This window comes from Cervus elaphus, chromosome 9 (genome assembly GCF_910594005.1).
Source record: "Cervus elaphus chromosome 9, mCerEla1.1, whole genome shotgun sequence".
NCBI lineage: Eukaryota > Metazoa > Chordata > Mammalia > Artiodactyla > Cervidae > Cervus > Cervus elaphus.
The window spans coordinates 69,438,081-69,464,730 of record NC_057823.1 but is presented as its reverse complement, the minus strand read 5'-3'; the positions used below and the strand labels follow the sequence as shown (position 1 = coordinate 69,464,730).

At 37.7% G+C, this 26,650-nt stretch overlaps 2 protein-coding genes across 2 annotated transcripts; one reads left to right on the top strand and one right to left on the bottom strand.

Moving 5' to 3' along the window:
* Nucleotides 1-4,061: 4,061 nt before the first annotated feature.
* Nucleotides 4,062-4,437, bottom strand: LOC122700489 (60S ribosomal protein L37a). The gene has a single exon (XM_043913401.1). The coding sequence runs from the start codon at nt 4,405-4,407 to the stop codon at nt 4,129-4,131; it is 279 nt and encodes a 92-aa protein (XP_043769336.1). The 5' UTR covers nt 4,408-4,437; the 3' UTR covers nt 4,062-4,128.
* Nucleotides 4,438-9,490: 5,053 nt separating this feature from the next.
* Nucleotides 9,491-24,991, top strand: LOC122700811 (hepatitis A virus cellular receptor 1-like). Its single transcript, XM_043913853.1, has 6 exons — nt 9,491-9,534; nt 12,134-12,453; nt 13,490-13,585; nt 16,606-16,661; nt 22,132-22,168; nt 24,754-24,991. Exons 1-6 carry the CDS (start codon nt 9,491-9,493, stop codon nt 24,756-24,758), a joined length of 558 nt encoding a protein of 185 aa, XP_043769788.1. The 3' UTR covers nt 24,759-24,991.
* The last annotated feature ends 1,659 nt before the right edge of the window (nt 24,992-26,650 follow it).

Below are 26,650 nucleotides of genomic sequence, written 5' to 3'. Positions count from 1 at the left end.
ATGACTAAGTTTTAAAAATGAAGCTATGAAATCTCCAGTTGTATCTGTCTGTATGTCTGTGTGAGCCTTATTGATATGATATGTCTACCTCTGGAGAGCATTACCAAATTTAACTTGTAAATGAATTCTATTCACCTGACTTAAAGAAAATTAAATACTCACATAGATTCTCAGAAATATAAAAGAAATTAACCTGAATGAATTTTAGGCTCATGTGAACTAAGAAATACTCAGTATTTAATATTTGAAGTAAAAGTAAAAATGTGTCAGTTTAATTAATATAGACATGTTTTTAGAGCCATCAACATTAAATGTAACACTTTTATTATACCTAGATTTACTATAATAAGATCTTCTTGTCAGCAAGAAAAATAACTTGGTATGATGAAATTTTTTTATAAAATATAAGTCTGTTAACTGTAAATGAGATAAGAAGTTTTAGGTAAATTCTTCAGATATAATCATGTTTTAGCAATGTCTGCTTATAACTAGTCTCTCTAAAATTTGGCAACTTGAAACTTTAGAATTTTCCTACATTAAATTGAATGTAGAAAGTTTATTAAATATCAAGTCCCCTTCCAAATTAAACAAGGTAGCTGAAACATTAATTACTGAATGTAGACATCATTTTGCAGAGAAACTAAAGATTCAAGACTATTAATAAATGCATTTGGTGCCACATTGAGACATTTCTCTAAGAAAGCACATGTATTTTAGAAATTATGTTCTTTAGTAACTAAGTCTAGTCCAACTCTTTGAGACCCCATGACTTCAGGACACCATGTTTCCCTGTTCTTCACTATCTCCCAGAGTTTGCTAAAATTCATGTCCATTGAGTTGGTAATGCTATCTAACCATCTCGTCCTCTGCTGCCTTCTTCTCCTTTTGTCTTCAATCTTTCCCAGCATCAGGACCTTTCCAATGAGTCAGCTCTTCACATCAGGTGGCCAAAGTATTGGAGATTCAGCTTCATCATCAGTCCTTCAATGAATATTCAGGGTTGATTTCCTTTAGGTTTGACTGGTTTGATCTTCCTGCAGTCCAGGGGACTCTCCAGTCTTTTCCAGCACCACCATGTGAAAGCATCAGTTCTTCAGTGTTCAGCCTTCTTTATGGTCCTATTCTCACATGACTACTGGGTAAACCACAGCTTTGACTATACGGACCTTTGGCATCAAAGGGATGTCTCTGCTTTTTAATACACTAAGTTGGTCATAGCTTTTCTTCCAAAGAACAAGTGTCTTTTAATTTCATGGCTGCAGTCACCGTCCACAATGATTTTGGTACTTGAGAACGAAAATCTATCACTGTTTACCTTTGCCCCTTTCTGTTTCCCATAAAGTGATAGGCCTGGATGCCACGATATTCAGTTCAGTCTCTCAGTTGTGTCTGGCTCTGCAACCCCATGGACTGTAGCACACCAGGCTTCCCTGTCCATCGCCAACTCCCAGAGCTTGCTCCAACGTGTGTTCGTTGATCTGTGATGCCACCCAACCATCTCATCCTCTGTCGTCCCCTTCTTCTCCTGTTCTCAATCTTGCCCAGCATCAGTGCCATTTCTAATGAGTCAGTTTTTCACATCAGGTGGCCAAAGTATTGGAGCTTCAGCTTCAGCATGAGTCCTTCGATTGAATATTCAGGACTGATTTCCTTTAGGATTGACTGGTTGGATCTCCTTGAAGTTCAAGGGACTCTCAAGTGACTTCTCCAACACTACAGTTCAAAAGCATCAACTCTTCAGCACTCAACTTTCTTAATGGTCCAACTCTCACATCCATACATGACCACTGGAAAAACCATAGCTTTGACTAGATATACCTTTGCTGGCAAAGTAATGTCTCTGTTTTTGAATATGCTGTCTAGGTTGGTTATAGCTTTTCTTCCAAGGAACAAGTGTCTTATAATTTCATGGCTGCAGTCACCATCTGCAGTGATTTTGGAGCCTAAGAAAATAAAATCTGTCACTATTTCCACTGTTTCCCAACTATTTGCCATGAAGTGATTGAACCAGATGCCATGATCTTCACTGTTCAAACATTGAGTTTTAAGCCAGCTTTTTCACTCTCTTCTTTCACTTTCATCAAGAGGCTCTTTAGTTTCTCTTTGCTTTCTGCCATGAAGGTGGTGTCATCTGCATATGTGAGGTTATTGATATTTCTCCTGGCAATCTTGATTCCAGCTTGCGCTTCATCCAGCCCAGCATTTCACATGATGTACTCTGCATGTAAATAAGCAGGGTGACAATATATAGCCTTGATGTACTCCGTTCCCAATTTTGAACGATCTTAGTCTTTTCATGTTGAGTTTTTATAAATAGTATTTCAAGTTTGCCAGTCTATGGGATGCTAAAGTAAAAGACAGTATGTAATTGCTTGCTTCTCAGTTTTCACTAGAAATTAAGGTTTTTGAAAGTGGATAATTTCAGGACTTCTCTGGTGGTTCAGTGATTAAGATTCTGTGCTTTCAATGCAGGGGCCTGGGTTTGATTCCTCGGGGAACTAGACCCCATGTGCCCCAACTAAGAGTTTGCATGCTGCAACTAAAGATTCTGCATGCCCCAATGAAAACCCAATGCAGTCAAATAAATAAGTATTTTTAAAATTTTAATAATTCTAAGTATTAGACCATAAAGTTAATATGGAAAGCAGCTTTGTATGCAAATAAGAAGATATAGGAAATAAAAATGCATTTTATTAAGGAAAAAGAAAATAATTTGGTTCTAATGCTAGTTATTTCTAAATAAGAAAGAAGACACAGATTATTATAAGTATAGAAATGTGTAGGGTTGAGAGGAAAAAAGAAACTAGAAAGGATTTTATGTTTGGGCAGAATTAAGGTTAGAATTAATTTAATTGGGCAAATGAATTTCAATATTAAAGGTAAAATGGCACAAAACCTGAATTTGATTTCTCTCTATTAAGAGGGAAGAGTTTTCTTAAGAATATTGATCTGCCTTTTGTAACAGATTGTTAACTTTCTTTGTATTTTAAGTAATTTTTTATAACTTTCTGTATTTGCCTTTGAAATATTTTATTGTTTCTTGGTTAAGTGAATAAGTATTGTTTCACAGTGATCTCTGATGCCACCTGACAAAGTGTTTTTTTAAAGTCTTTCGATATTTTTGGCAAACTTGTGAGAGATCAAATTCTACTTGAAGTTCATTTGACCTTTAGCTTACTTTGAGATTTTCCAGAAGGTCCTGAAACACCTAAGGGAATTGTTTTCTCTCTTTATCAAAGATAAAAATATTAAACTAACTAGGCCTATAGAGTATGTTAGATTGCATGGGAAGCATGTCAAAGGGATGGTGATAAACGTCATCTTTAGGCTATATTGGACAGGAAAATGTTTTAGAAACTCTAGAAATTATTGGAATTCCTAGGAATCTGGTATCTTAGTAAAATGTTATCAGTCTTAATTCTGATTGTTATCTTAAAGCGTTCTGTCACAGGAGTAAAAAATTTGCCAATTGCATTACAATTGGATCTTTAACAATGTCTTTAAAAATCTTTGTTGTTCAGTTATTGTTTGATCCTGATACCTTTGCAAAAATGCTTCATTTTCAAGAATATTCACAGAAAGGATTTTTAACAAGTGCAGGCTTTAAAAAGATTTTAAACTGCTAACAAAAGATAAAGAATTAGTTACATAGGACTGAGTGAACTGATGAACTTTGTTACAGATTTTATGGTTTTTCTGGTCTGAGATATTACTGCTTGTTAATTTGTTTTCCAGATGTAAGGAAACCTTTCCCCTTAAACTAATTATGACTTACAGCAATTTGGTTAGTGATACCTTTGTAAGCAAAATTGAAACATTTATCTTTTATTTCCACCTGATCCCTCCAAAATTGTAAACCCTTAGGTTGCTAGCAGACTTATCAAGTATATAAGAAAGTCCACCTCCTGACAGTTGTAGGAATCTGAAGACACTCTGGAACACTGAGAAGAGAGAAATTAATCCAGATCTATAGGTATCACAGGTAGGATCTGATGGCATGCCCTTGGGATGACTTTTCTCGCCTTAAGAAAGAAGCCTTTTAAAAATTCAGTCTGAGATTCTTTTTTTTTTGTTACATAAATTAACCCATTTATTATAGGCTAGCAACATTATCAAATGGTGGTGCTTCTACTGGTCCTTCAATTCCTTCAGTCTTCTGATGGCAGACTTTACTGTGACAGCAGAAGTGGTGTTGTAGGTCCAGGCACCACCAGCTACTGTTTTCATGCAGGAACCACAGTGCCAAATGCCCACAGCTCTTCTCTTCATCTTGGTTTTGCCACAGAAAGAGCAGGTATACTTGGCGTGCTGGCTGATTTCAATTTTCTTCACCATTTTCCTGAGGGAGGCACCATAACGGGTCCCGTATTTGCCCACGATTCCAACCTTCTTGGTGCGTTTCGCCATGTTAACGCAACCTAGATCCGAGCCCAAGAGCTGAGATTCTTTATTAATGTTCAACTTAAACCAATTTTTAAAAGGATTGTATGATCAATTACACTTATATAAGTAATCAGGCCAAGTTTACTGAAAGCAGACTTATTTTTGCAAAAAAATTATTCTTAATTTCACTATATTTGATAGATGTCAGCATAATTTTAGACAGAAAAATTACATATATGGATATTAAATTCTAGTATTGTTAATTTTGGTCTGTACTTACTGACCAAGACTCACTTTGGAGATAGACCCCTGTTGTTGGTTTACATATTTGTAAAGATTGATTGAATTATTAAAAGGATACTGTAGGTTTGTTTTTGAATCTTATCACTGTAATTTGTCTATGAATGAATATCAGATGCCGCTTGAGCTATAACCAGAAAATTATGCATTTTGGAAAGGCATCATTTAAAGGACTGTCTCCAACCTCGATCAAAGGACACTTGTTAGATACTCTTGATTAGCTCATGAACAGAACAAACGAAAGAAATTGATTTTTGGATTTGTATTTTCCACTTAGGATGATTTCTTGCACTGGAGTCCTTAGACTCACCTTAAAACAAAGTTCAAACAGAGGAGAATCTACACTCACACCAAGACAAAGAGAAGACAACATCAGAAGTGGACAGCTATCCCTAGATTCCCGATCTGACCTGTATGATTAGTTATAGTGTTTTCAGCATAATAGTTACATTAGATAATAATGTCATATTATATAATTATAGAAATATGGATATAATTATATAATTATTTTTGATAATTACTTGTACCTTTTCATAAATGCATGTTTTTTTTTTATCATGGTATAAGTCTCACACAGAGTTTAAAAATTAATCCAATTATTAGGCTTATGATCAGTTACCTAATCTAGTACTTCTGGGTTACCTTGGTGGATTTCTCCTCTCCACAGGTCTAATTGGATGACCCTTAGGAAATTGATTCCAGAAGAAAGCTATAGTTCTGTTTGGGTACTATTGATATTCCTAGATAGAACTCCCTCACTTGGCCAATCAATGGTGCTTTCTCTGACCATGGTTATAATATGAATTTTCCTTTAAAGTTACTCAAGCTGAATAATAACAAACTAAATTTCAGTCAGCAAATATAACTTCCTTATTATTAGGAGGGACCCTCCTTCAGTTACAGGGTGGATTTATATGACTCCCACCAGATTATTTAAATCATTTAAGCTTAAAAGCTCCCTTACATTGGGAACAGTTAAACTAAGGATAATCAGCCTAATAACACTAGAGGGTTAGGCTGGATGCCTTGTGAACAATACAAGTATTTCATTACCTTTAAGACAGTGATTTGTACAGGACAGATTGAGTCAGATGAGCTGGTAATATACTGGATCACACCTAATTGAAACTCTTGGCCTGAATATTTACTTATGACCCTATTAATGCTACTAGGTATGTTATTTGCATTTGCCTATTTTACAAGATTGTGATTTCTTGCATTACTAAATGTGTGACTAAGTCTCTGATAAAAATGATGACTAGGCAACTTGGATATATACATTTGTTTAAGAGCTACACATGTGTATATTTATTTATGAACTCAAGATTGTTATGGTGTAGCTCTACATACAGGAAGAAGCAACACGGGATTCTGCTTGGACTGAAACAGATTTGAAAGACATGTGGTCCAAAGACTTTTGTCTACTCTTAGCAGTGCCTAGTCCAGTAATACCACACTGAAGATCATCAGAATACTGGCCTGACTGAGAAAAGGTATTCTCTGCACTATGGGATAGAGTGGCCATGAGCTGCTTCCTAAATCATGGTTGAATTTATGACCATGAGGGGGTACTGGCAGCTAAGGAGTGTCTCTAGCCATCTGGATCTGTAAGAATTAAGTCACTAGCCCCTGTAGTCACTGATACTCCATTTACCCTGAAAGGAATTCAGTGCAGTGATCCAAAATGAAGTCCTCTGTGCTCTGGGAAAACTGGTAAAACAAGCCTTCAGATAGTTAGATGTTTGCAGGAGAAACTTTTATGAATCCAAGTTTCATCTTCCTGTACTTAGAAAAATGCTAAAGGCATTAATTGAGGTATTTGTTTCTTGTATCTAGTGGCAACCTTCTACTGAGATGTTTGATTGTTCTCCACAATCACATATAAGCTTATCTCTCCACCCCTCTTGGGCGTGGTTCCTCAGAGCTATCTGAGAGGCAGTCTCCTGAGCCATAAGTGAAACTCACAACTCTGAGTTCTTAGCTCAGTGGACATTTGATTGTTTGACTAAGGCTGGGGAGTAGCCATTGTGACCACAAGGGAAGAAGTATCCTTCTCTCGCCAGAAAGCCAGGTGACTCACCTTCAAGGCTAAGGATAAGTGTAGCTTTGCCATGGGAAGTCTGGGCTTTGCTCTGGTGTCCCGCTGAGCCTTCCTCTCCTTTCCTTTGTGTTTGCTCCATTGTCTCCTCTCCCTTGTCTCTTGCCTGTCTGTTGGAAGGGGCAGAGCTCTCAGTCACCTGGAGCAGACAGAGAGCGGAAGCATTTGCAAGTGTGGTCTTGCTTCCAGCAGGCAGGCTTGTGGGATTCACCCTGTAAGGGTGAAAGGAGAAGCTGCCATCTGAGAATTAAGACTTGTTCTGATCCCATCTGATTGAGGGCCACACCAAGCAGTCTGCTTTCTCTTTCCTTCAGGCCAATAGCATCATGCATCCTTGGGTAGCCATCCTGGGCCTCCTACTCCTGCCAGGTAAGTGAGTAAGTGGATTGTGCTCTGGAACCCCAAGGATGTAGGGGGAGGCGAAGGGGGTATGTCGGTTTGGTGTAGGGGGTGTGTGGGTGCGGTGGAGGAAGGTAGAGGTTAACACCTAGGGCTTTGTCAAAGGTAATGGGATCCACTAGTGAGCAAAGAACCAAGCTGAAAATTTAAGTGAAAGAAATTGCTTAATGCTAAGAATTTAAAAATCTATGGGTAAGTGAATAAGGCATGCTGCAGTACAGTACAGCTTATGTTGCCATTTGTGTTTAAATTAAAAAAAAGAGTAGGTAGATGGTTGTGTATGCACGAACTACTCAAGTATATTTAAGAAAGCGTAACTGTGGACGAGGGTAGGAAGACGAAATGGGGATGGGTGGGAAGAAGACGAGTCCTTTATTGTACCTTTTGTACTTTTTGATTTTTTTAACCATGTGTAACTGTTTCTTTTAAAAAGAAATGATATTTTAACTTCCCTGGATTTCCAGTGGTTAAAACTTTGTGTTTCCAATGCAGGAAGCACAAGTTCTATCCCTGGTGGGGGAACTAAGATCCCACATGCGGTGCTGTGTGGCCAAAAAAATTTTTTTAATGAATAAACAAAAAAATTTAATTTTTAATAAAAACAATTATTTATCTCATATCTTAACATTCTGTGAGATAGGGGAAATTTTTAGGAATAAACATAATCATTAAAAAAAATCTCTAGAGGTAGGAATATGAGGAAAAGTACATTTTAAAATTATATTCTGCAACAAATTTCTATAATCAGCATAAATTACCTTTATAATTCAAAAATTATATTAAGCAAAATTAAATATAATCAGAATTACGGTAATGAAAACTAGACTTATTTTATATAACAATGAATGTTTTATTCCCAGAGCATTTTCCAGGCTTACAATCCAGTTCTAACTATGACTGGTTGTTGAATCTCAGATTTCTTTTAAGGACCACTCAGACTTCATTTGGCAATACAGTTTTTTAAACCACTAGTGCAGGAGAGAGTTTTCCTGCCTGTTTGTGTTTAAGAGGTAAAGTTTACTATTTGAATGAATATTGTCCAATTGTTTGATTTCCCCTGGCTAACTGGACAGTGCTCCATTGCAGGACAGTCATCAACTCACAAGAAGGGATCCCTGCTTGAATGTTTTTTAATCATCCTAAATCCCATGCTGGGCTTCCCAGGTGGCTCAGTGGTAAAGAATCCACCTACCAATGCAGGAGACATGGGCTTGATCCCAGAGTCGGGAAGATCCCCTGGAGAAGGAAATGGCAACCCACTCCAATATTCTTGCCTGGGAAATTCCAGGAACAAAGCAGGCTGGCGGGCTACAGTCCATGGGGTAGCAAAGAGTCCAATACAACTTAGCAACTAAACAAAACCAACAAAGACCATTATAAGCCTCATTTCCTTCTGAGAGTATTATAAACCCTTTTTTCTAAAAACTGATTTCTAAAGAATTTACTCGGCTTCTGCCTTCTAGCCAATGATGCTGTAAGTAGAATATTCGCTGTTTTTTCTTTAACTTAGAGAAGATTTGTGAGGTGAAATTTTTTGCATAGCCATTTAAAAATTTGCAATGAAATTGAAAATCAAAATTTTAGACGCAATACAGTTTTTAAATCAGATTTCAACTGAGACTGTGATTGAATCTAGGGGAGAGGAAAAACCACCTGTATGTATTAACATTTAGTAAGCAGATACCTGTCAAACACAGGATGAAATGCACACACACTGATGCATTACTGGAGTGTTGTTTGTTTCACACCTTTTGGAGAGGAATTGGAATCATATTCACCAAAAGACTGAACATATTTCTGCCCTTTATCCTGATACTTTCTCTCATAAATCTGTCCTATTAGGAAGTAATCCTGAATACAGAAAAATGTTTATAAGATGTTTCATCCTCAAATATATCTGGTTAATAATAACACTGCTAAAGAATATGTTTACAAGAAAAATGCATATATTAAATTCAAAAACTCAAGATATGGTTAGATAATTTCAAACCACATAAACTATATAAAGAACAAAATGAAAATAAAATTAAAGTTAAAATTTTGAGACCGCATGCTCTGGTATCTCTTTATTTACAGATGGTGTAACCTCTTACCACCGAGTGACTGGAGTGGCGGGTCAGTCTGTCACTCTACCCTGCTACTATAATGGTGAAGTCACAAGCATGTGCTGGGGCCGAGGGGCATGTCCTTGGCTTAATTGCGGAACTAACATCATCTGGACTGATGGTTACAGAGTCACCTACCGGAGGGATGGACGTTACCAGCTAAATGGACATATTGGTGGAAGAGATGTGTCTTTGACCATAAACAATGCTGCCCTGTCTGACAGTGGCTTGTATTGTTGCCGAATTGAGGTGAGAGGGTGGTTCAATGACATAAAAACCACCCTAGAGTTGAGGGTAAATCCAGGTGAGCTTATCTTCCTACTTCTTTGATCACTTCCTGTGGGTTCCCAGAAATAAGAGTTTTTCTGTCTGATATTAACTTTCTTTCCCTTTAGTAGGGAAAGAAAAGTTCCCTATGATATTGTTTTCTAATAACTCTTCAACTGAATATCTTGTATTTGTGTAGAGTGAAGTGTTAAGACTATCTTGTATTTGTATAGAGTGAAGTGTTGAGTAACCTTGATTCAAGACCATAGGCTAGAGGATCTTCCCAGTCAGCAAACTGTCTCCTGAGCAGTGCTTCAGGAATAGTAGTTGGTTCATGAAAAAGCATTCACTGTTCCACACTGAGATATAGTGAGTATTTTTATGGAGCTGAATTTCTTCTTCTTGAAAATCTGACCTTTTCTCTGAGGTCATTTCTTCAGAGATTTTTCAAATATTCTTTGTTAAGAGTTTAAGACTCAGAGAGAGTTTCACACATACAAAACAGGTAACATAAGGTCCTGTCAAATAGATGTATCATTTGGTTTTGACAATTGTCAATGCGATTTTGTGGCATATACATTGAAAGAGCCTGTATAGTTTCATCCCCTGCCTCTGCCCTTGGATTTTTTGAAGCAGAATTCACACCATATCATGGCTAAGCTGGTTAAGAATCAGCCTGCAAAGCAGGAGACCTGGCTTCGATCCCTGAGTTGGGAAGATCTGCTAGAGAAGGGAATGGCTACCCACTGCAGTATTATGGCCTGGAGAATCCCATGAACTGTATAGTTCATGGAGTCACAAAGAGTTGCACCCAACTGTGTGACTTTCACTTTCACTCACATCATATCACTAAATGGCTTGTTTAAAAATTAAAATCGCCCTATTGCCATATGAGAATATTTTCATCTCATGAGCTGTTCACTTTTGGCTTTTAAGAATTTTGTGAAATGCAAAATCTGGGAAGTTTATGTTTTTCTATGTTGATGTAGACATTTTAATTTTTCTTACCACTTGGTGAAAGGAGCAGGTTCTAAGGATTTCCTGGTTTCTGGTGCTCTTTTATAGTAAGTATTCTCCCACTAAAGTTTCTAATGAAAACAGAACTCAATACTCAGAGCCTTTATAAGCTAGTTCTCTTTTTTAATCTAAATGAAATTGATATTTCAACTTCATAATTTTTCCTAACTTCATCAAGGACACTTAGGTTATTTGATGAAGGCAAGTAAAAGAAGGTCAATTCTGATGCAGAAAATAGCTGACTCTGGGGAAACATCTTAGAGTCAATTTAAGACAGCCAAAAGAATCTGGGACTATACAAATGTGGCAGAAAGCTGTGTGTGGAGAAGAGATTATTTTTGGAGTTGTGAAATTATATGAATGGTCTGGCAGAAGAAAGAAATTAATAGGGGACATTTATAGTGCTTATAAATTCTTTAATAGATGAATATTTGCAAATTTACCGCTGTGTCCAGTGGGAAACGGGTTCATAACTGAGCCAAAATGACTTTCTGCCTCCAACCCAATACTTTACTTAAGTTTTCTTGCACTTTTCACAGAGTGCGCTTACTTTCAACCTCTCCTAGTGCTCTTCCTCAGCAGCTTTTCCTAGCCTTAGTTTCCTACCTTCTTGCTTAGGAAATATTTACTCCTGAGCAAGACACGTTAGTGAAACAAACTGATTAAATTTCCTCCTTGTTATACTCCTTTGATCAGGTTTTTTTCTTGCTTCTTCTTTTTTTTTTTTTGCTTTCATTTCAAAATGAAGGGAGAGGATGGAGACTGCACTGTTCTTCAAAATCTTTAACTACACTATTAGACCCAGGTCAGCAAACAGTAGTCATAGGACCAGATCAGATTATAAAATAAGCTCACCAACACTTTTTTTTTAATAAATAAAGTTTTATTAGAACACAGCCCCATCCATTCATGTATATACTATCTATGACTCTTTTCAGGGCTTCCCAGGTGACAAATGGCATCTGTGTTATCCAGCGTATGTTAATGATGTGGATTAATCCACATTTAGGATGCAGATATGTTGGGGGGGTACCCTTAGAACTGACAGAAGCAAATACTATTTACTTGGTCAATATTCTGGTCCTTGAGAACTACTATTGGGTTCTAGTCATGTACTGCTGAGTGGACAAAGATAGCTTCATGCTCTAGACACTTTTTCTCTCCCTTACAGATGTTTATGAAGATATGTAAATCTGATATGTATGACTGGTCTTTACAAAGTGCTTCAACACAAATCCCATGTGTCATTTTTTAATATCAACACTCCCGCAATATCATCCTTTAAGTGCAGCTGTTGCCTTGTTGTGACCATGTCTAAACTCCCTCCTCAGTCACAGGTTCTAGTTGACCAATGACTAGAACTTGGAGTTCATGGGAGATAAGTGCTGAGTTCTACCTGGGGACAGTCTCCTTGGTTGTGTTGGTGCACAGGCCCAGCACTAGTCTCTTGTTTCATGCTGCTTGATGAATCCTTGCTTTCATGTTGATTTCTAGCTCCACCTACAACAACCACCACCACCACCACTACTACTACTACAACAACAACCACCACTACTACTCCAAGAACCACCACAACCACCACCACTACTCCAAGAACAACCACCACTACAAGAAAGACAACCATCACTACTACTCCAAGAACGACTACCACTATTCCAACAACCACCACTACTACCCCCCAAACAACAACCACCACAACTTCAACAACCAGCACCACCACTACTCCAACCACAGTGGTCACCACTGCTCCAACAACCACCACCATTGCTATGCCATCAACAATCAACACCACCACTCCAAACCTGACGGTCACCACTGCTCCAGTGACAACGAGGTCCTCTACTTCTCTTCCAGTGCCAGCACCCACAAGGGACCTCCAGCCAGGTAAGCAAAAGTACTTCTAAGTGCAAGAGTTTTTAAAGGAGAGGATATACTACATCCAGGGCACTATGTTAAGGCAGATGTACAATCTAGGGTAAGGATTCTTAACAGGTTTCCAAACCTGGCTTCACAGAATCTGTGAACCACTTGTACCCTCTTATATTCATCTTTTGTATCTTTAAGCATTTTCAGAGTGAGAGGGATCTGTGGGTTTTATTAGATTCTCAAAGGAATCATTAATAGCAAAAAAAAAAAGCCAGACCACTGGTCATGGACATCTACAAAGGATGGTGCATTCAGCCCAGTTTAACATAGAATTATGAGGAAAAAATAAGGGTGCCAGAACAGGGCCAAGTGAATCAGATTCTGTCTTACAAGGAGCTCTGAATAGAAAACATTTAATCCATTTTGAAGCCTAACCCAACACTTGAGGATAAGATTTCAGTGAAGTTAATGTTTACTCTGTTTCCAATGTCAGGAAACATGCTAACTGCTTTATAAGTATTAAGCCCCTTAATTCTTATGACAACCCCAGGACTGATGCTAAAGTTGAAGCTCCAATACTTTGGCCACCTTATGTGAACAGCTGACTCATTGGAAAAGATCCTGATGCTGGGAAAGTTTGAAGGCAAAAGGAGAAGAGGGTGGCAGAGAATGAGATGGTTAGACAGTATCACTGACTCAATGGACATGAGTTTGAGCAAACTCCAGGAGACAGAGAAGGACAGGGAAGCATGGCATGCTACAGTCATGGGGTTGCAGAGTCGGACATGACTTAACAACTGAACAACAAAAGAAGTATAAGAAGTGAAATAATTAATTCTGTTGTTAAGCTCTCAGTTCATTATCTAGATCAGATTTATTCATGATAATGAAATGCCTACATAGCAGGGTCATACGTTAAGGGCATCTATTAATATATTTCTAAGAAAGAGTCAAAGGGTAATTTCTGATTTAGTTCTGTTTGTTATTTCTGCTGGGGGTGTAAGTTTTCCTCCACCAATTGAACACTATTTTTCCATTCTTGTCATTCCTATAGCTTCTTTATCTTCTCCAACTCAGACAGCAGAAACCCAGCCTACTACCGTGTATGAAACAAACATAACCAGCTCACCATGGCACTCTTGTTCAACAGGTAACTTCAGTTTCTTTCCTGAACACCTGGGAGCTTTCAAATTTTGATAAGTATTAGCACATTGTTAAGAGCACATATTCTGAAATAAGAGAAGCGTGACGTCAATGCCATATGACTATTCCACTCAGCTATGCAACTTAAACAAATATCTTATTGCCCTCTTTGAATCTGGTTTTATCCTTTGGAAAATGGATGGAATATCACTTATTCTTACAAGCATTATTTGAGATAAAGATCTTGGGACACAGTTACAGGGTAAGTGATAGAGTGGCCATTATGACTGTTACTTAGAATGTCTGGAAATATGTACATTTGAGTGACATAGGCAGCTTGTATGATTTGGGACCATCTACATGCATATCCACATTTTTCTAATAAAATGAATCAGCCTTGCCTTTAAACTTATTTCTAGGCATACTTCCCTGGACAGAGCCTTAAAACAATTAAATCCTAACTAGTCCAGACCAAACTGGTCATGTGTTTATGTTTCCTCTAAGCCCCAGAAACTACACAGAGCCAGGAGGCTCCCCTGCTGCTGTGTCAAGCTTTCATTTCACATGGACACTTTGCGTTGGGTTGAAGACATGGACACCAGAACCAAAGAGGCAGGTCCCACTAGGATTGTGCTAGTCCACTCCGAAAGTCTCCCAGTTCTCCCTTGTTTTGGAAAGTCCATATTCTTTTGAAATGTAAGATTAGTCTGTTTTTCCTACAATGGAGAAAGATGATATTGAATTGTCATCTTTCTGAGCTAACTCTGTTACCCATGGTGGCAAATTTAGAGAGCACCACATGTGACCCCTTTGTAATGCAGAACTGGCTTATTTGTCCATGTGCCTGTGAAACATCCAAACAAGGTCAGACTTTGTAAGACCTGTGGGTATGATTTATCATGCTCAGGAGTTGCTAATCTGTAGCAAACACCCAGGGTGGCCATCTTTGCAAATCAGTCAAGGAAGCTCTTAATTGAAAATGGACATGCAGCAGGACTCAGAGAGGGACCGATTTAATTGGGATTAGCTAATAGTGACATTTGATTTTGAAAGTGGAATCCTTGGTGTGAACTGTTTCTGGGCACAAAAACAAAGAGAAAGCAGATAAAAATACATGTTAGAGCAGGTGGAGCAACCGTACCCCACTCTTTTAGGCTAAGAGGAAGAACAAAGTAGGAAATGGGAAATTGTTCTCTAAAATATGTCACTAAAATCTGGTCAAGGTAGACTTGCCAGCATGAAACAGACATTGGAGCAGCTGTGTCCCCACGACTTCTGTGACTGCTACTGTCCTGGCAGCATCACTGAGGCCCTTCAGCCAAATCCTCACAGTGTCCAAGTGGTAGTTCAGTGGGTTAAAGCCTCACAAAGCAAAGAATGTTAGTCCAGAAGGAGTTTTGGTTTCATATGGCCTGCAGCTACCTTTTCAGATGCATGTGCCAGCAAATTGTTGTATAGTATCTTATTTAATTATCTCAGGCAGGTTTATTTCTTGCTATTGTTAGACTGACGAGGACATTTAGTTCTACTTTGGAGACAAACAGCTTCCAATTCAACTATCCGCCCATGGGCAGTTTCAAGCTGCATGCCCATGGACAAGTTGTTTCATTCCTCACTACATGTTTGTAAGGAATGAAGGACATGATATTTGGAAAATCCATTGAATGGTGTCCCTTCCCCATTGCTCCTACTGTTATATAAAAACATAATTGTGATACCTGATATTTGTTTAACATGGTGTTAAGCACCTTACATGCATCATCTAATGTGACATATATATATAATGTGTATGTAAAGGATATTGATCAAGGTCACATTGGTAAGTGACATGTCAGTACTGAAGTCAAGTTTTATCTGACTCAAGTCCTTGCTATTTTTTTTTACAACATCACTCATTCTATAGCTTAAGGATTTAAGGTTATAACATAAATCATACCCACAGACTAGACTGTAGGTACTGTCTTTATCTCTTAAAGAAGTAGTGTTGGAATGTTTCAATTGTAGATACAGTAATGTAAATTTTGAGAACTTAGGGGGATGTGGTTAGTTCATTTTCACTACCATTAGAAAATGATGGTATTATAGCTCTGTCAGTAGTATGGGAATCTCTGAGACCTGCAGTATTTTCATTGAATGGGAATATAATGAGTGTGGTGGTTATGAGCTGAGGCTATTGTCTTTTAGTAGAGTTGGAAACTTCAACCATTTCAGCACCTCATCTAAAATTTTGGATTAAGAAAATTGGTATAGGGATGTAAAGTGCTTGTATATAATAGATACTCAGTAAAGAGAGAATTCTGTATTAGACCTATAATTGCTTAGAAGGGCCAACAGTATATGTTCTGTGTGACAAAAGAGATATTTCAAAACACTATTAAAATTTGGACATTCAAAACTTGAAGAAATAATATCCTTTTATATTGGGATTTTAGGTATACTGGTGTTGGAAGTGATGTAACATATTTTCTAAAGCAGATTTGGATCAGTGTCTGGGCACACAGGCATATAATGTAGGAGTTGGATGCCACCTGTTTGAGGTATCTTAGTGCATTTCACTCACATTTTGAGTGTAAAACCAATGTAATGTTCATTTTGAACAGAGTGGTTCTGCTCTTTGGATGTGTAATGACCTCTGAGCACTCACTGGAAGTTTCTGAGCTGCCATGAAAATATTGATTATTTATCTGTAATTGGTAATTTTTAACCTAGTTCTGAGAATGGGTTACTCTGACTTGTCTAAAATTTCAGTAAACTTTCTGTGAGCATGCATTTTTTTTTCCCACAGGGAGAAAAAAAAGGGTTCATTTTCAAAGTGTCCATGACAAAATGGTTAAGAAGCACATCCTTACTACTTAAATTAATAAATGTTAGTAACTTGGTTTTAGTCTTGGGATGCCTACAGCATTAGGCCATATGATTATTCAACTTTCCCTTCGTTCCCAGAAGACAGTGTGAAAATATTTGGTACTTGCAGGGAAGTTCAATATCTTTTTGTAATTCTTTTTAATTTTCTTTCATGTTGAGCAGATGGAAATGGCACTGTAACACAGTCTCCAGATCCCCATTGGCATAACAATCAACCTGTAAGTATATTCCTTCCTATTTTATTAGCCTGATTCACTTATATGTCTCTTCTGGAATAAAGTTACATTTAGAGATTATTATTGTCAGATTAGTCCACAGATTGATTTTTTCTAATTTAAAAAATAAAGGAAGAAAATAATTTGACTCTTCAATAGGGATACTTTAATTAATTTTAAAACTCTATATAGATGCACTAGTTTGTTAGAAATACCTGAAAAGTGATATTTTACTCTACACACACATATACACCCACAACAGAGTTTCTCCTGACAAGAAAATAAGAAAAGAGGAGTGAATTATTTCAGGCATAGTGAATCAACATTCAGTTCAGTTCAGTTCAGTCACTCAGTTGTCCGACTCTTTTCGACCCCATGAATCGCAGCACGCCAGGCTTCCCTGTCCATCACCAACTCCCAGAGTTTACTCAAACTCATGTCCATCGAGTCGGTGATGCCATCCAGCCATCTCATCTTCTGTCGGCCCCTTCTCCTCCTGCCCCCAATTCCTCCCAGCATCAGGGTCTTTTCGAATGAGTCAACTCTTCACATGAGGTGGCCAAAGTACTGGAGTTTCAGCTTCAACATCATCCTTCCAATGAAAACCCAAGACTGATCTCTTTAGGATGGACTGGTTGAATCTCCTTGCAGTCCAAGGGACTCTCAAGAGTCTTCTCCAACACCACAGTTCAAAAGCATCAATTTTTTGGCGCTCAGCTTTCTTCACAGTCCAACTCTCACATCCATACCTGACCACTGGAAAAACCATAGCCTTGACTAGACGGACCTTTGTTGGCAAAGTAATGTCTCTGCTTTTTAATATGCTATCTACGTTGGTCATAACTTTCCTTCCAAGGACTAAGCGTCTTTTAATTTCACAGCTGCAATCACCATCTGCAGTGATTTTGGAGCCCCCCCAAATAAAGTCTGACACTGTTCCCACTGTTTCCCCAACTATTTCCCATGAAGTGATGGGACCAGATGCCATGATCTTAGTTTTCTGAATGTTGAGCTTTAAGCCAACTTTTTCACTCTCCTCTTTCACCTTCATTAAGACGCTTTTTAGTTCCTCTTCACTTTCTGCCATAAGGGTGGTGTCATCTGCATATCTGAGGTTATTGATATGTCTCCCAGCAATCTTGATTCCAGCTTGTGCTTATTCCAGCCCAGTGTTTCTCATGATGTAGTCTGCATATAAGTTAAATAAGCAGGGTGATAATAAACAGCCTTGACATACTCCTTTCTCTATTTGGAACCAGTCTGTTGTTCCGTGTCCAGCTCTAACTGTTGCTTCCTGACCTGCATATAGTTTTCTCAAGAAGCAGGTCAGGTGGTCTGGTATTCCCATCTCTTAAAGAATTTTCCACAGTTTATTGTGATCTACACATTCAAAGGCTTTGGCATAGTCAATAAAGCAGAAATAGATGTTTTTCTGGAACTCTCTTGCTTTTTTGATGATCCAGCGGATGTTCGCAATTTGATCTCTGGTTCCTCTGCCTTTTCTAAAACCAGCTTGAACATCTGGAAGTTCATGGTTTACGTATTGCTGAAGCCTGGCTTGGAGAATTTTGAGTATTACTTTACTAGTGTGTGAGATGAGTGCAATATACGGTAGTTTGAACATTCTTTGGCATTGCCTTTCTTAGGGATTGGAATGAAAACTGACCTTTTCCAGTCAGCTATTTCAAATCCTGAAAGATGATGCTGTGAAAGTGCCACACTCAATATGACAGAATATTTGGAAAACTCAGGAGTGTCCACAAGACTGAATTAACATTACACACCAGGAAAGACTTAGATCATTGTTAGAGAAATGATATGCCTTGAATTGATGTAGTGGCATTGGGGCCATCCCCACCAAAAATATGTCAATGAAAGTGTGATTCCTTAAACATAGGCCTCCTAATATCCTTTTCCAACCCATTTTTCCTCCTATAGAGAAAATTTGAGGCCACTGCTGAGTCTTTCTATATAAAATCCTACCCATATGATGACATATTAAGGTCCTAAGGTCTTCAACAACTTTGTGATTCTATAATTTGTTCTAACACTTTTCCCGCAATTAGCTTGGGAAAAATCCAAGGGACTATAGTCTCATGATGTTCATCAAAACCTCATCTTTGTGTGTAAGTTAGAAGAATTTATTAATGAGAGTTTTACTTTTGGCTCCCTTGGGTGAAACAACTTTCCTTTCACTTTGTGCAAATAACTCTTAGAAGCAAAAAACTTGAACAGATTCAGGTATGAGAGTAATCTTGATTGCAAGTGGTGAGAAGTTGCAGCATGGACATTGTAAGAGAAATTCAAGTTCAAGCAAAGTGGGGTTAATGTGACATCAAATGGCCTTATATTGCATAACTTAGTGACAAAGAGAACACTACCACATAGGAATGATATGAAAGATTAATCACTCTGATGATATGGGTACTGATTGATCTGATGGATATGGGCTGAATTTGTTTGTGCTTGTTAAATAGCAGAACTGCCACCATGTAAATGTCCTGTCAGTCAGACTTATGCTAGTTTAAAAAAAAGAAACAAACACTCTGAATGATAAGATTGTTTCTGACCTCAGTTATCTGCAGGACAGGTATATTTAGTAGCAATTAATCTCTTCTATATAATATAAGCAAGATAGAAGCAAGTTCACAATAGGTGGTGGCCCAATCGTGGGCTTTTTGTGTCTTTACCGTGAAGATATCAAGGTGTCTCCCAGGTATCTTGAAACCAAGCAGCATATATTTCCACGCAGTAGGTCAACTTCTTGAGCTGCATCTTAAGGAGAGAATGAACATATACATAAAGATGTATAAAATAAGATATACATTGCTGCTGTTTATTATCATGAAAATGTGACAAACAACCTAAACATTCCATAATAGGAGATTAATTACTTATCAGTTAAGCATGCCCATTTATTGCCATTAGCAATGTTGTCACTGCAGTGTACTTACTGCCATGAGAAGACAGTGTCAATTGTTAAATGAAAAAACTAAGTTTTCAAATAGCATTGGGACTTCCCTGACAGTCCAATGATTAAGAGTCCATGCCTCCAATGAAGTAAGTACAGGTTCGATGGCTGATCAGGGAACTAAGATCCCACATGCCATGTAGCATTGCCAAAAGTGGAAAAAAAAATATATATATATTTAGTATATATAGGTTATAGATACAAAATAAATGATGTTACACTGTAGTATACATTGAATACGGTAACTGTGTCTGTTAAGAAAAGTACTAGAAAGATAAAATTCTAGAAGTGTATGTAATGAAAAATGGTAATAGTAACTATTTCTGGATGTTGAAATTATGGTTGATTTTTGTTTTTCTTTCTTTATCCTGAGCTACATACTCTAAAATAATTTCCAGTTTTTATGCAACATAATATTTTTTAAAAAGCAAGCAAAGACTGCTTCCTGTAACCCTGTGTTCTTTCTAACTGCTTTACCTCCCACAAGGAAGGTGATAACACAGCTTTTCCCTCCCAAGGCACTGACTGTTTTCCATTTAGGCAAGGACAGCTCAGAGGCTAGGCCACCCTCCTCTGTATTCCTCATAGTGTTTATCACGAGGTACCTAAAGTACCTTTCCCAAAACCCTATTTATTCTGTATTTGACAGAAAAAGAGGTTTGGAGAGGCTAAATAACTTGCTAGGGTCACAGAGCAACTAAATAAAAGTTAATCTGGGATTCTGACTCCAGAGATTAAACTCTTATGCAGGAGGAGACTTGAGACTTAATCTTTTTCTCTGATTTTCCACTTCCTTTCTGTTCAAATACCTACCTGGTGGGACATCTTTAGAATTAGAATTAAGCTATGTAAAGGAGGTAGGCATGATGGCCTGGTAAGTTTTGGGTTTACTCTAGGACGTGATGATCCCTCACACTAGGAATTTTTTTCCCAGTTGCACAGCATTTTAATTGTTAAGCAGAGCCATGAATCTGAGCAGCTACTTTCATGCCCATTTACAAAGACACAGAATCTTGAATTCTAGTTCAAAAAAGTGTTTTAATTAATGGCCAGTTTCAGGAACTGAACACATTCAAATAGCACCACCATGGCAACTTATATAGGGACCAAAATTGTTTTTTATTAGCATCATAAGAGGATTATTTATGAAAGGAGCTTATTATTTTTACAATATGTATAAACTATAATAATAAAGCACACTCATTTGAAGCATACGGTTTGAGTTTAACAAATCTGTACCCTTCTCTAAATACCACCGCAAGTAAGATGTAAACATTTCCACCACCCCCAAATACAGTTTGAATTTTGCATTGTCTTAGAATTTCATCATAAGGCTACAACTTTACATCATCTGTACCTTTACCCCTCATGATCCAGAACTAGCCAGGGGCCAATAAACAATAATGTGTCTGGGTATATTATTTTCTGAAATGTTTTCTGCCTATAACTCTAACAAGATTGTTTAATTTTTCTGTTTTGTGTTTGATCTGCTGATGTTTCTGTAGCCTGCAGCGCTGGCACAAGAAACATGGATGAACACCAACAAGGGAGTCTACATTGGAATCTCTGTTACTGTTTTGGCATTATTGCTCATGTTTGTGGTTTTCTGGATTAGGAGAAGTAAGTCACCTCAGGACTGAAATATTGAGGAATATTCTTGAGCCCACAGGAGTATTCTTGAGCCAAATGCATGTAGCTGTACATTCCATGTGATATCAGTTTCATGTAACTTCCTTGGTTCTTACCTTGTTCTTTCCTTATTTTTTATTTATCTGAAATTTACTGTTCCATAAACATGATATTTAAATTATTCATAGGAGAAATTAAATATGGAGAAATAAGCACTGGTTGTGTAAAGCTGATTTTGGAAGTCAAAAACCACTGTAATAATACAAAATTTGTTCCCTCCCATTTTGTTCTTTTCCAATTCCATCAATAACAAATTTTTAACCCTATGGGTTAAAACTGTTGATGGTTTTATAACACCCACTTAATAAAAGAAGCACAAGAGACATTTAGAAGGGTACATGATTTCAGTGCTAGGAGAAGAACAAAGGGTTTCAGATGACAGTCATCCAACACCTCCTGGTCTCCTTTCACTAGTTGTGTGTGTATGTGTGTGTAAAACCTATCATCTATGAGAGAAGTGCAATATTCAGGGGTTTTTTCGGTGAAATATAATGGCATAATGTAAGCTAGGGCATGTAGGTCAATACACTAAACCTACGAATCACAAGATACTTTATACCAAGGGGCTTACTTGGCTCCTGGAGATTCAAGAGAAGTTACCTGGAATTATCAGGTTAGGGTCCAGATTGATTTTTTTCTCTTTCTTTTTAAAAATTTTCTTTCTTGTAAATGACATTTTTTTTAGACTCTGAGAGCTGCACTGATCTTGCTCATATTAAAGTAATAATCATAATAATATATTGGTTTGAAAAAAAATTCATGAACTCTTTGGCTTGCATGTTTAATTTTCTCTTCATTTCCCCCTCAATTTAGGGTATTTTTGCCTGGGTAGCAAAGTGGAGCTACTACGGTAAGTTTGAAATGGTTTGTGCTAGTAATGTCTTTTGATGTTCTTACTCTAGTAAACATACAGAAAATTTCTCTGTCCCTCTCCTCTTTTCCTTCCAAGTTCTCCATTTTATACTCTGGATCCTGAAAAATCTAGTATATAGAGCACCTCCATTGTTGTTCAACCTTCCAGTGATGATTTTAGCATCTCTATGGTGCTGCTGCTTCTGCTGCTGCTGCTAAGTTGCTTCAGTTGTGTCTGACTCTGTGCGACCCCGTAGACGGCAGCCCACCAGGCTCCTCTGTCCCTGGGATTCTCCAGGCAAGGAGACAGGGTTCCAGGGTTGCCATTTCCTTCTCCAAGCATCTCTATATTTCCCTGGAATTGTGTCATAACTACTACAGAAATAACACCTCAAACCTTATCTCTTAGAGCACGTGAACTAAATTTCAGGTATTGTTTCAGGGATCATTTGAATGGGTTGTTTAGTTCAGTGCTTCGTTTATTGCATGTCTATTGAATCTATTATATTCAGAAAAGATGAGCAGAACAGACAGGAAACATATAAATGAATAAGCAGGGCCTTATAGAACTTCCAGAGAAATACCATGGGGAATACAGGAGCAGGGCAGTAGGCTATGTGAGTGAGCTCCAAAGAAGCAGAAGGCAGCTCTGCAAAAATCTGGAGGAAGACACCTCCAGGCTGAAGACCTGTGAAGGCAGGAGGTAGGGACATCCCTCCAGCTCCCCACAGTTCCCACCTCCCCTATTGTTCTGTAACCAGCCTGCTCTGTTCATTTACGTTAGCTGTCTGGCCTCACAGGCATTTCAATTTACAGTTTTTGCAAATTTACCCCTTCACGCAATAAAAAATTAAATCTTCTTTGTAAGCATCCCTGCAGTCATTTCCCCAAACATCTGTAAAGATAGGAAACCACTACCTACTTCCAACCATATAAACTGCTTCATCTGGTCCATCTTGGGCCTTAAGCTAAGTCTTTCTTTGATTCTGAATTCGTCCCTCTTTAACTGCCATCCATTATTCTTAGTTCTCTTTCATTGAATGTTTGTACCCAATCTTTCCTACATCTGAGTTAATCACATGAAGCAAGTAAGTAAGTAAAATCGCTCAGTCATGTCCAACTCTTTGCGACCCCATGAATTGTAGCCTACCAGGCTCCTCTGTTCATGGAATTTTCCAGGCAAGAGTACTGGAGTGAGTTGCCAATTCCTTCTTCAGGGGATCTTCCTGACCCACGGATCGAACCCAGGTCTCCAGCATTACAGACAGACGCTTTACCGTCTGAGCCATCAGGGAGGCCCTAATCACATGAGGCAGTACACAAAATACGCCTTGAATAATCACCAGCAATAGCAAGTGTTCCATAGACACTGGATTTTATATTGCAGACATGCCCTTCACAGTAATAAACCTGTGGCACAGGCAGTAGTATTATTCTCAGTTTACAAATTAAAAAACAGTTTTACAGATGTTTAGTGGCATCCAAGGTCACATCACACAGCAGGTCTCTTAGAGTCCAAAACCAGACTTTTAGGAGTTTTTGGCTGTCGGCTTCCAAGAGTGGAAAAAACATAAGCACACCCTACAAACAGAAAAGCATGAATGATAACATACTTTTAGTTCATTTTTGTTCTTTCAATGTTTGCTTCTTTAAAGTTTCAGTTTTTAATAATCTAATTAGAAAAGAAAATATTTATTGTAGAAGATGCTGTATAATATAGAAAAGAAAACAAAACCGAAGCAAAAAGGTGTATTTTTTCATGATGTTATTTTTCGGGCAGCTATATCAGGTTGACTCATTTTGAGCTGCTGACACCTAACCTGTTTCCACACATGTATGACTAATCTGTTTAAAGATCGGAGCTGAGTGAAGATTCAGTGCATTTCATATCATTTCTGGACAGGCTTAGGTAATAAAAATAGTGACTACAGGCAACTTCTAAAAAAGCATTGATATCAAAACTCCACAAATGACCTTTGTGTACACTTGATGTGTGAGTCTTCATGTTATAAAACTCACCTAACCCAGGGCTTTCTAATTTTGACTGTTAAGGCAGGCTGTGAGTTTTGACCCTGTGATCTAGAACACACTTAGGTGAAGCAATACTATTTTACTACATCTGATATGCTCTGATATTTTGTATACTTATATGTATTTATCTTAAATACAGGATACATACCACTAAATAATATTTGCTACAGGGTCACATTCCTCAGCTAGAAAAACACCAGCCAAACCATTTCCTGCCCATCTTTGAGACTGTGCATCCTGGTTTAGTACTTCAATTTGATGTGTGGTATTTGTCTTCTTGGATTATAAATTTTTGTGTTCTATTGCACGAGTGTCTTGAAAGAGACCAGTGTGAGTTTTTTGAAACCAAAAGGTGTGACTTTCTACCTCCTTATAAAAAATTATTTCCTGTAACTTCATATTCATAATTCTGGAACTTCTATTCATTTCATAGGATGTTTGAATGGGGCTCTGAGAAATGCACATACCCAGGCTTGAATGAAAATAAACAAATATGCTGCTCATACTTAAGAAGTGATCTTCTTTTCTCTTACTCATGTTATTCTTTTACAGCGTGATTCCATTGAAAGATTCTCACATTGGAGCTTTGAAAAATGCAGCTCTGAAGCCTATCCAAGCAGAAGACAATGTCTACATTATTGATGACTATCACTAAGTCCTGGATCCAGATTCTAAGGTGTTATCCCTTGACTGTAGAAGACAGTGACCAGATACCGTGTCAGAGTCCGTTCAATCAGCTGCATAATTTTCCAGTCAGTTTCCCATGGCATTGCTATGAGTCAGGGACACTGGGTAGAGTGTTGCTAGCTCAACTGTGTAAAGTCAACCTCTGTCACAGAGTTCTAATTTTTTATACTAAATTGGCTCCAACCTTCTGATCATTGCAGAGGTCTCTTCAAAAGATTAAACATACTTCTTAGAATTGTACATTCTGTTTAGATCTCATGAATCTTTCCATCATGAATTCTCATTGGGAAGATAGAAAAAAAAAAACAAACACTTCTACCTCAGTTACCAAGGCTGTCAAGAATATCTGAATTCAACTTAGAATCAGGACATGTAGTCTGGGACTTAAAGAATGTAACATGCAAGCATTTCATGATTGTCCATTTTTCTTTCTTTAAAATCCAAATGTGATAGTGCTCAGGGTCCCAAAGGTTTCAATTCATATTGTGTACAGATTTTTATTTACCCAATAGAAAATGGAGGTGAGTGTGATTTTGCCATTATAGACAAATTTGGTTTCTCAGGGTTCTGAAATACAAGGCATTTTGCTTTCTTTGGGAGGAGGATGGTATTTGAGCAGTTTGAAGAAGCAATGGTATTGAGTAGACCATGAATACACCAGGCGAAGAAAATCAATAGCCATATAATTTATGATATTTTGCTATATCAGTGCCACAATTCTAGGTGCTTATGTTGATAACTGGCAGGCTCTGAATTTTAGAATGAGGCAGGGCAGAAATAAATGCAAGGAAAAAAGAGAGGGAGGGAGTAGCAAAACAAGCTTTGTGTTTTAGAAAATAGAGTTTGCAAATATAATAGTATTGTTTGAGAGTGTTACCAGTTTCTACAAAATGCTAAACTGTCCTCAAACCACTTTGATTTTTAAAATTGTTTTGGAGGGATAAAAGGTCTTTTTCATATTGAATCAATACCTGTGTTATATTTCTTTCTCACAACTCAATTAAATTTTGGTTTTCCCAGAAGTATTAGACAAAGGCTAAATGTAAGGATAATTTTAATCATTTAGAAGCATTTCTACATGAGCAGTTAAAAGACTGGAGATTAATTTCACTTTTAGTAAACCCTGAAATAACTCATGCTTGAGTAGTTTGGGGGACATTCAAAGCTACTCACACCAAAGTGGTCCGTGAGGGCTGGATGCTTTTTTTTTTTTTTTAATATAAATTTATTTATTTTAATTGGAGGCTAATTACTTTACAATATTTTAGTAGTTTTGCCATATATTGACATGAATCTGCCATGGGTGTACATGTGTTCCCCATCCTGAACCCCCCTCCCACCTTCCTCCCCATCCCATCCCTCTGGGTCATCCCAGTGCACCAGCCCCAAGCACCCTGTCTCATGCATCGAACCTGGACTGGCAATTCGTTTCACATATGATAATATACATGTTTCAATGCCATTCTCCTAAATCATCCCACCCTTGCCCTCTCCCACAGTGTCCAAAAGACTGTTCTATACATCTGTGTCTCTTTTGCTGTCTCGCATATAGGGTTTTTGTTACCATCTTTCTAAATTCCATATATATGCGTTAGTATACTGTACTGGTGTTTTTCTTTCTGGCTTAGTTCACTCTGTATAATGGGCTCCAGTTTCAGCCACCTCATTAGAACTTATTCAAATGTATTCTTTTTAGTGGCTAAGAAATATTCCATTGTGTATATGTACCACAGCTTTCTTATCCATTTGTCTGCTTATTTAG

Excerpts from the sequence above, each read along its gene's own strand:
- LOC122700489 (XM_043913401.1), bottom strand. The coding sequence starts at position 4,407 with ATGGCGAAACGCACCAAGAAGGTTGGAATCGTGGGCAAATACGGGACC.
- LOC122700811 (XM_043913853.1), top strand. The coding sequence starts at position 9,491 with ATGCTGCCCTGTCTGACAGTGGCTTGTATTGTTGCCGAATTGAG. Across the intron at positions 12,454-13,489 it reads CACAAGGGACCTCCAGCCAG|CTTCTTTATCTTCTCCAACT; the intron begins GTAAGCAAAAGT and ends TCATTCCTATAG. Across the intron at positions 13,586-16,605 it reads ATGGCACTCTTGTTCAACAG|ATGGAAATGGCACTGTAACA; the intron begins GTAACTTCAGTT and ends CATGTTGAGCAG.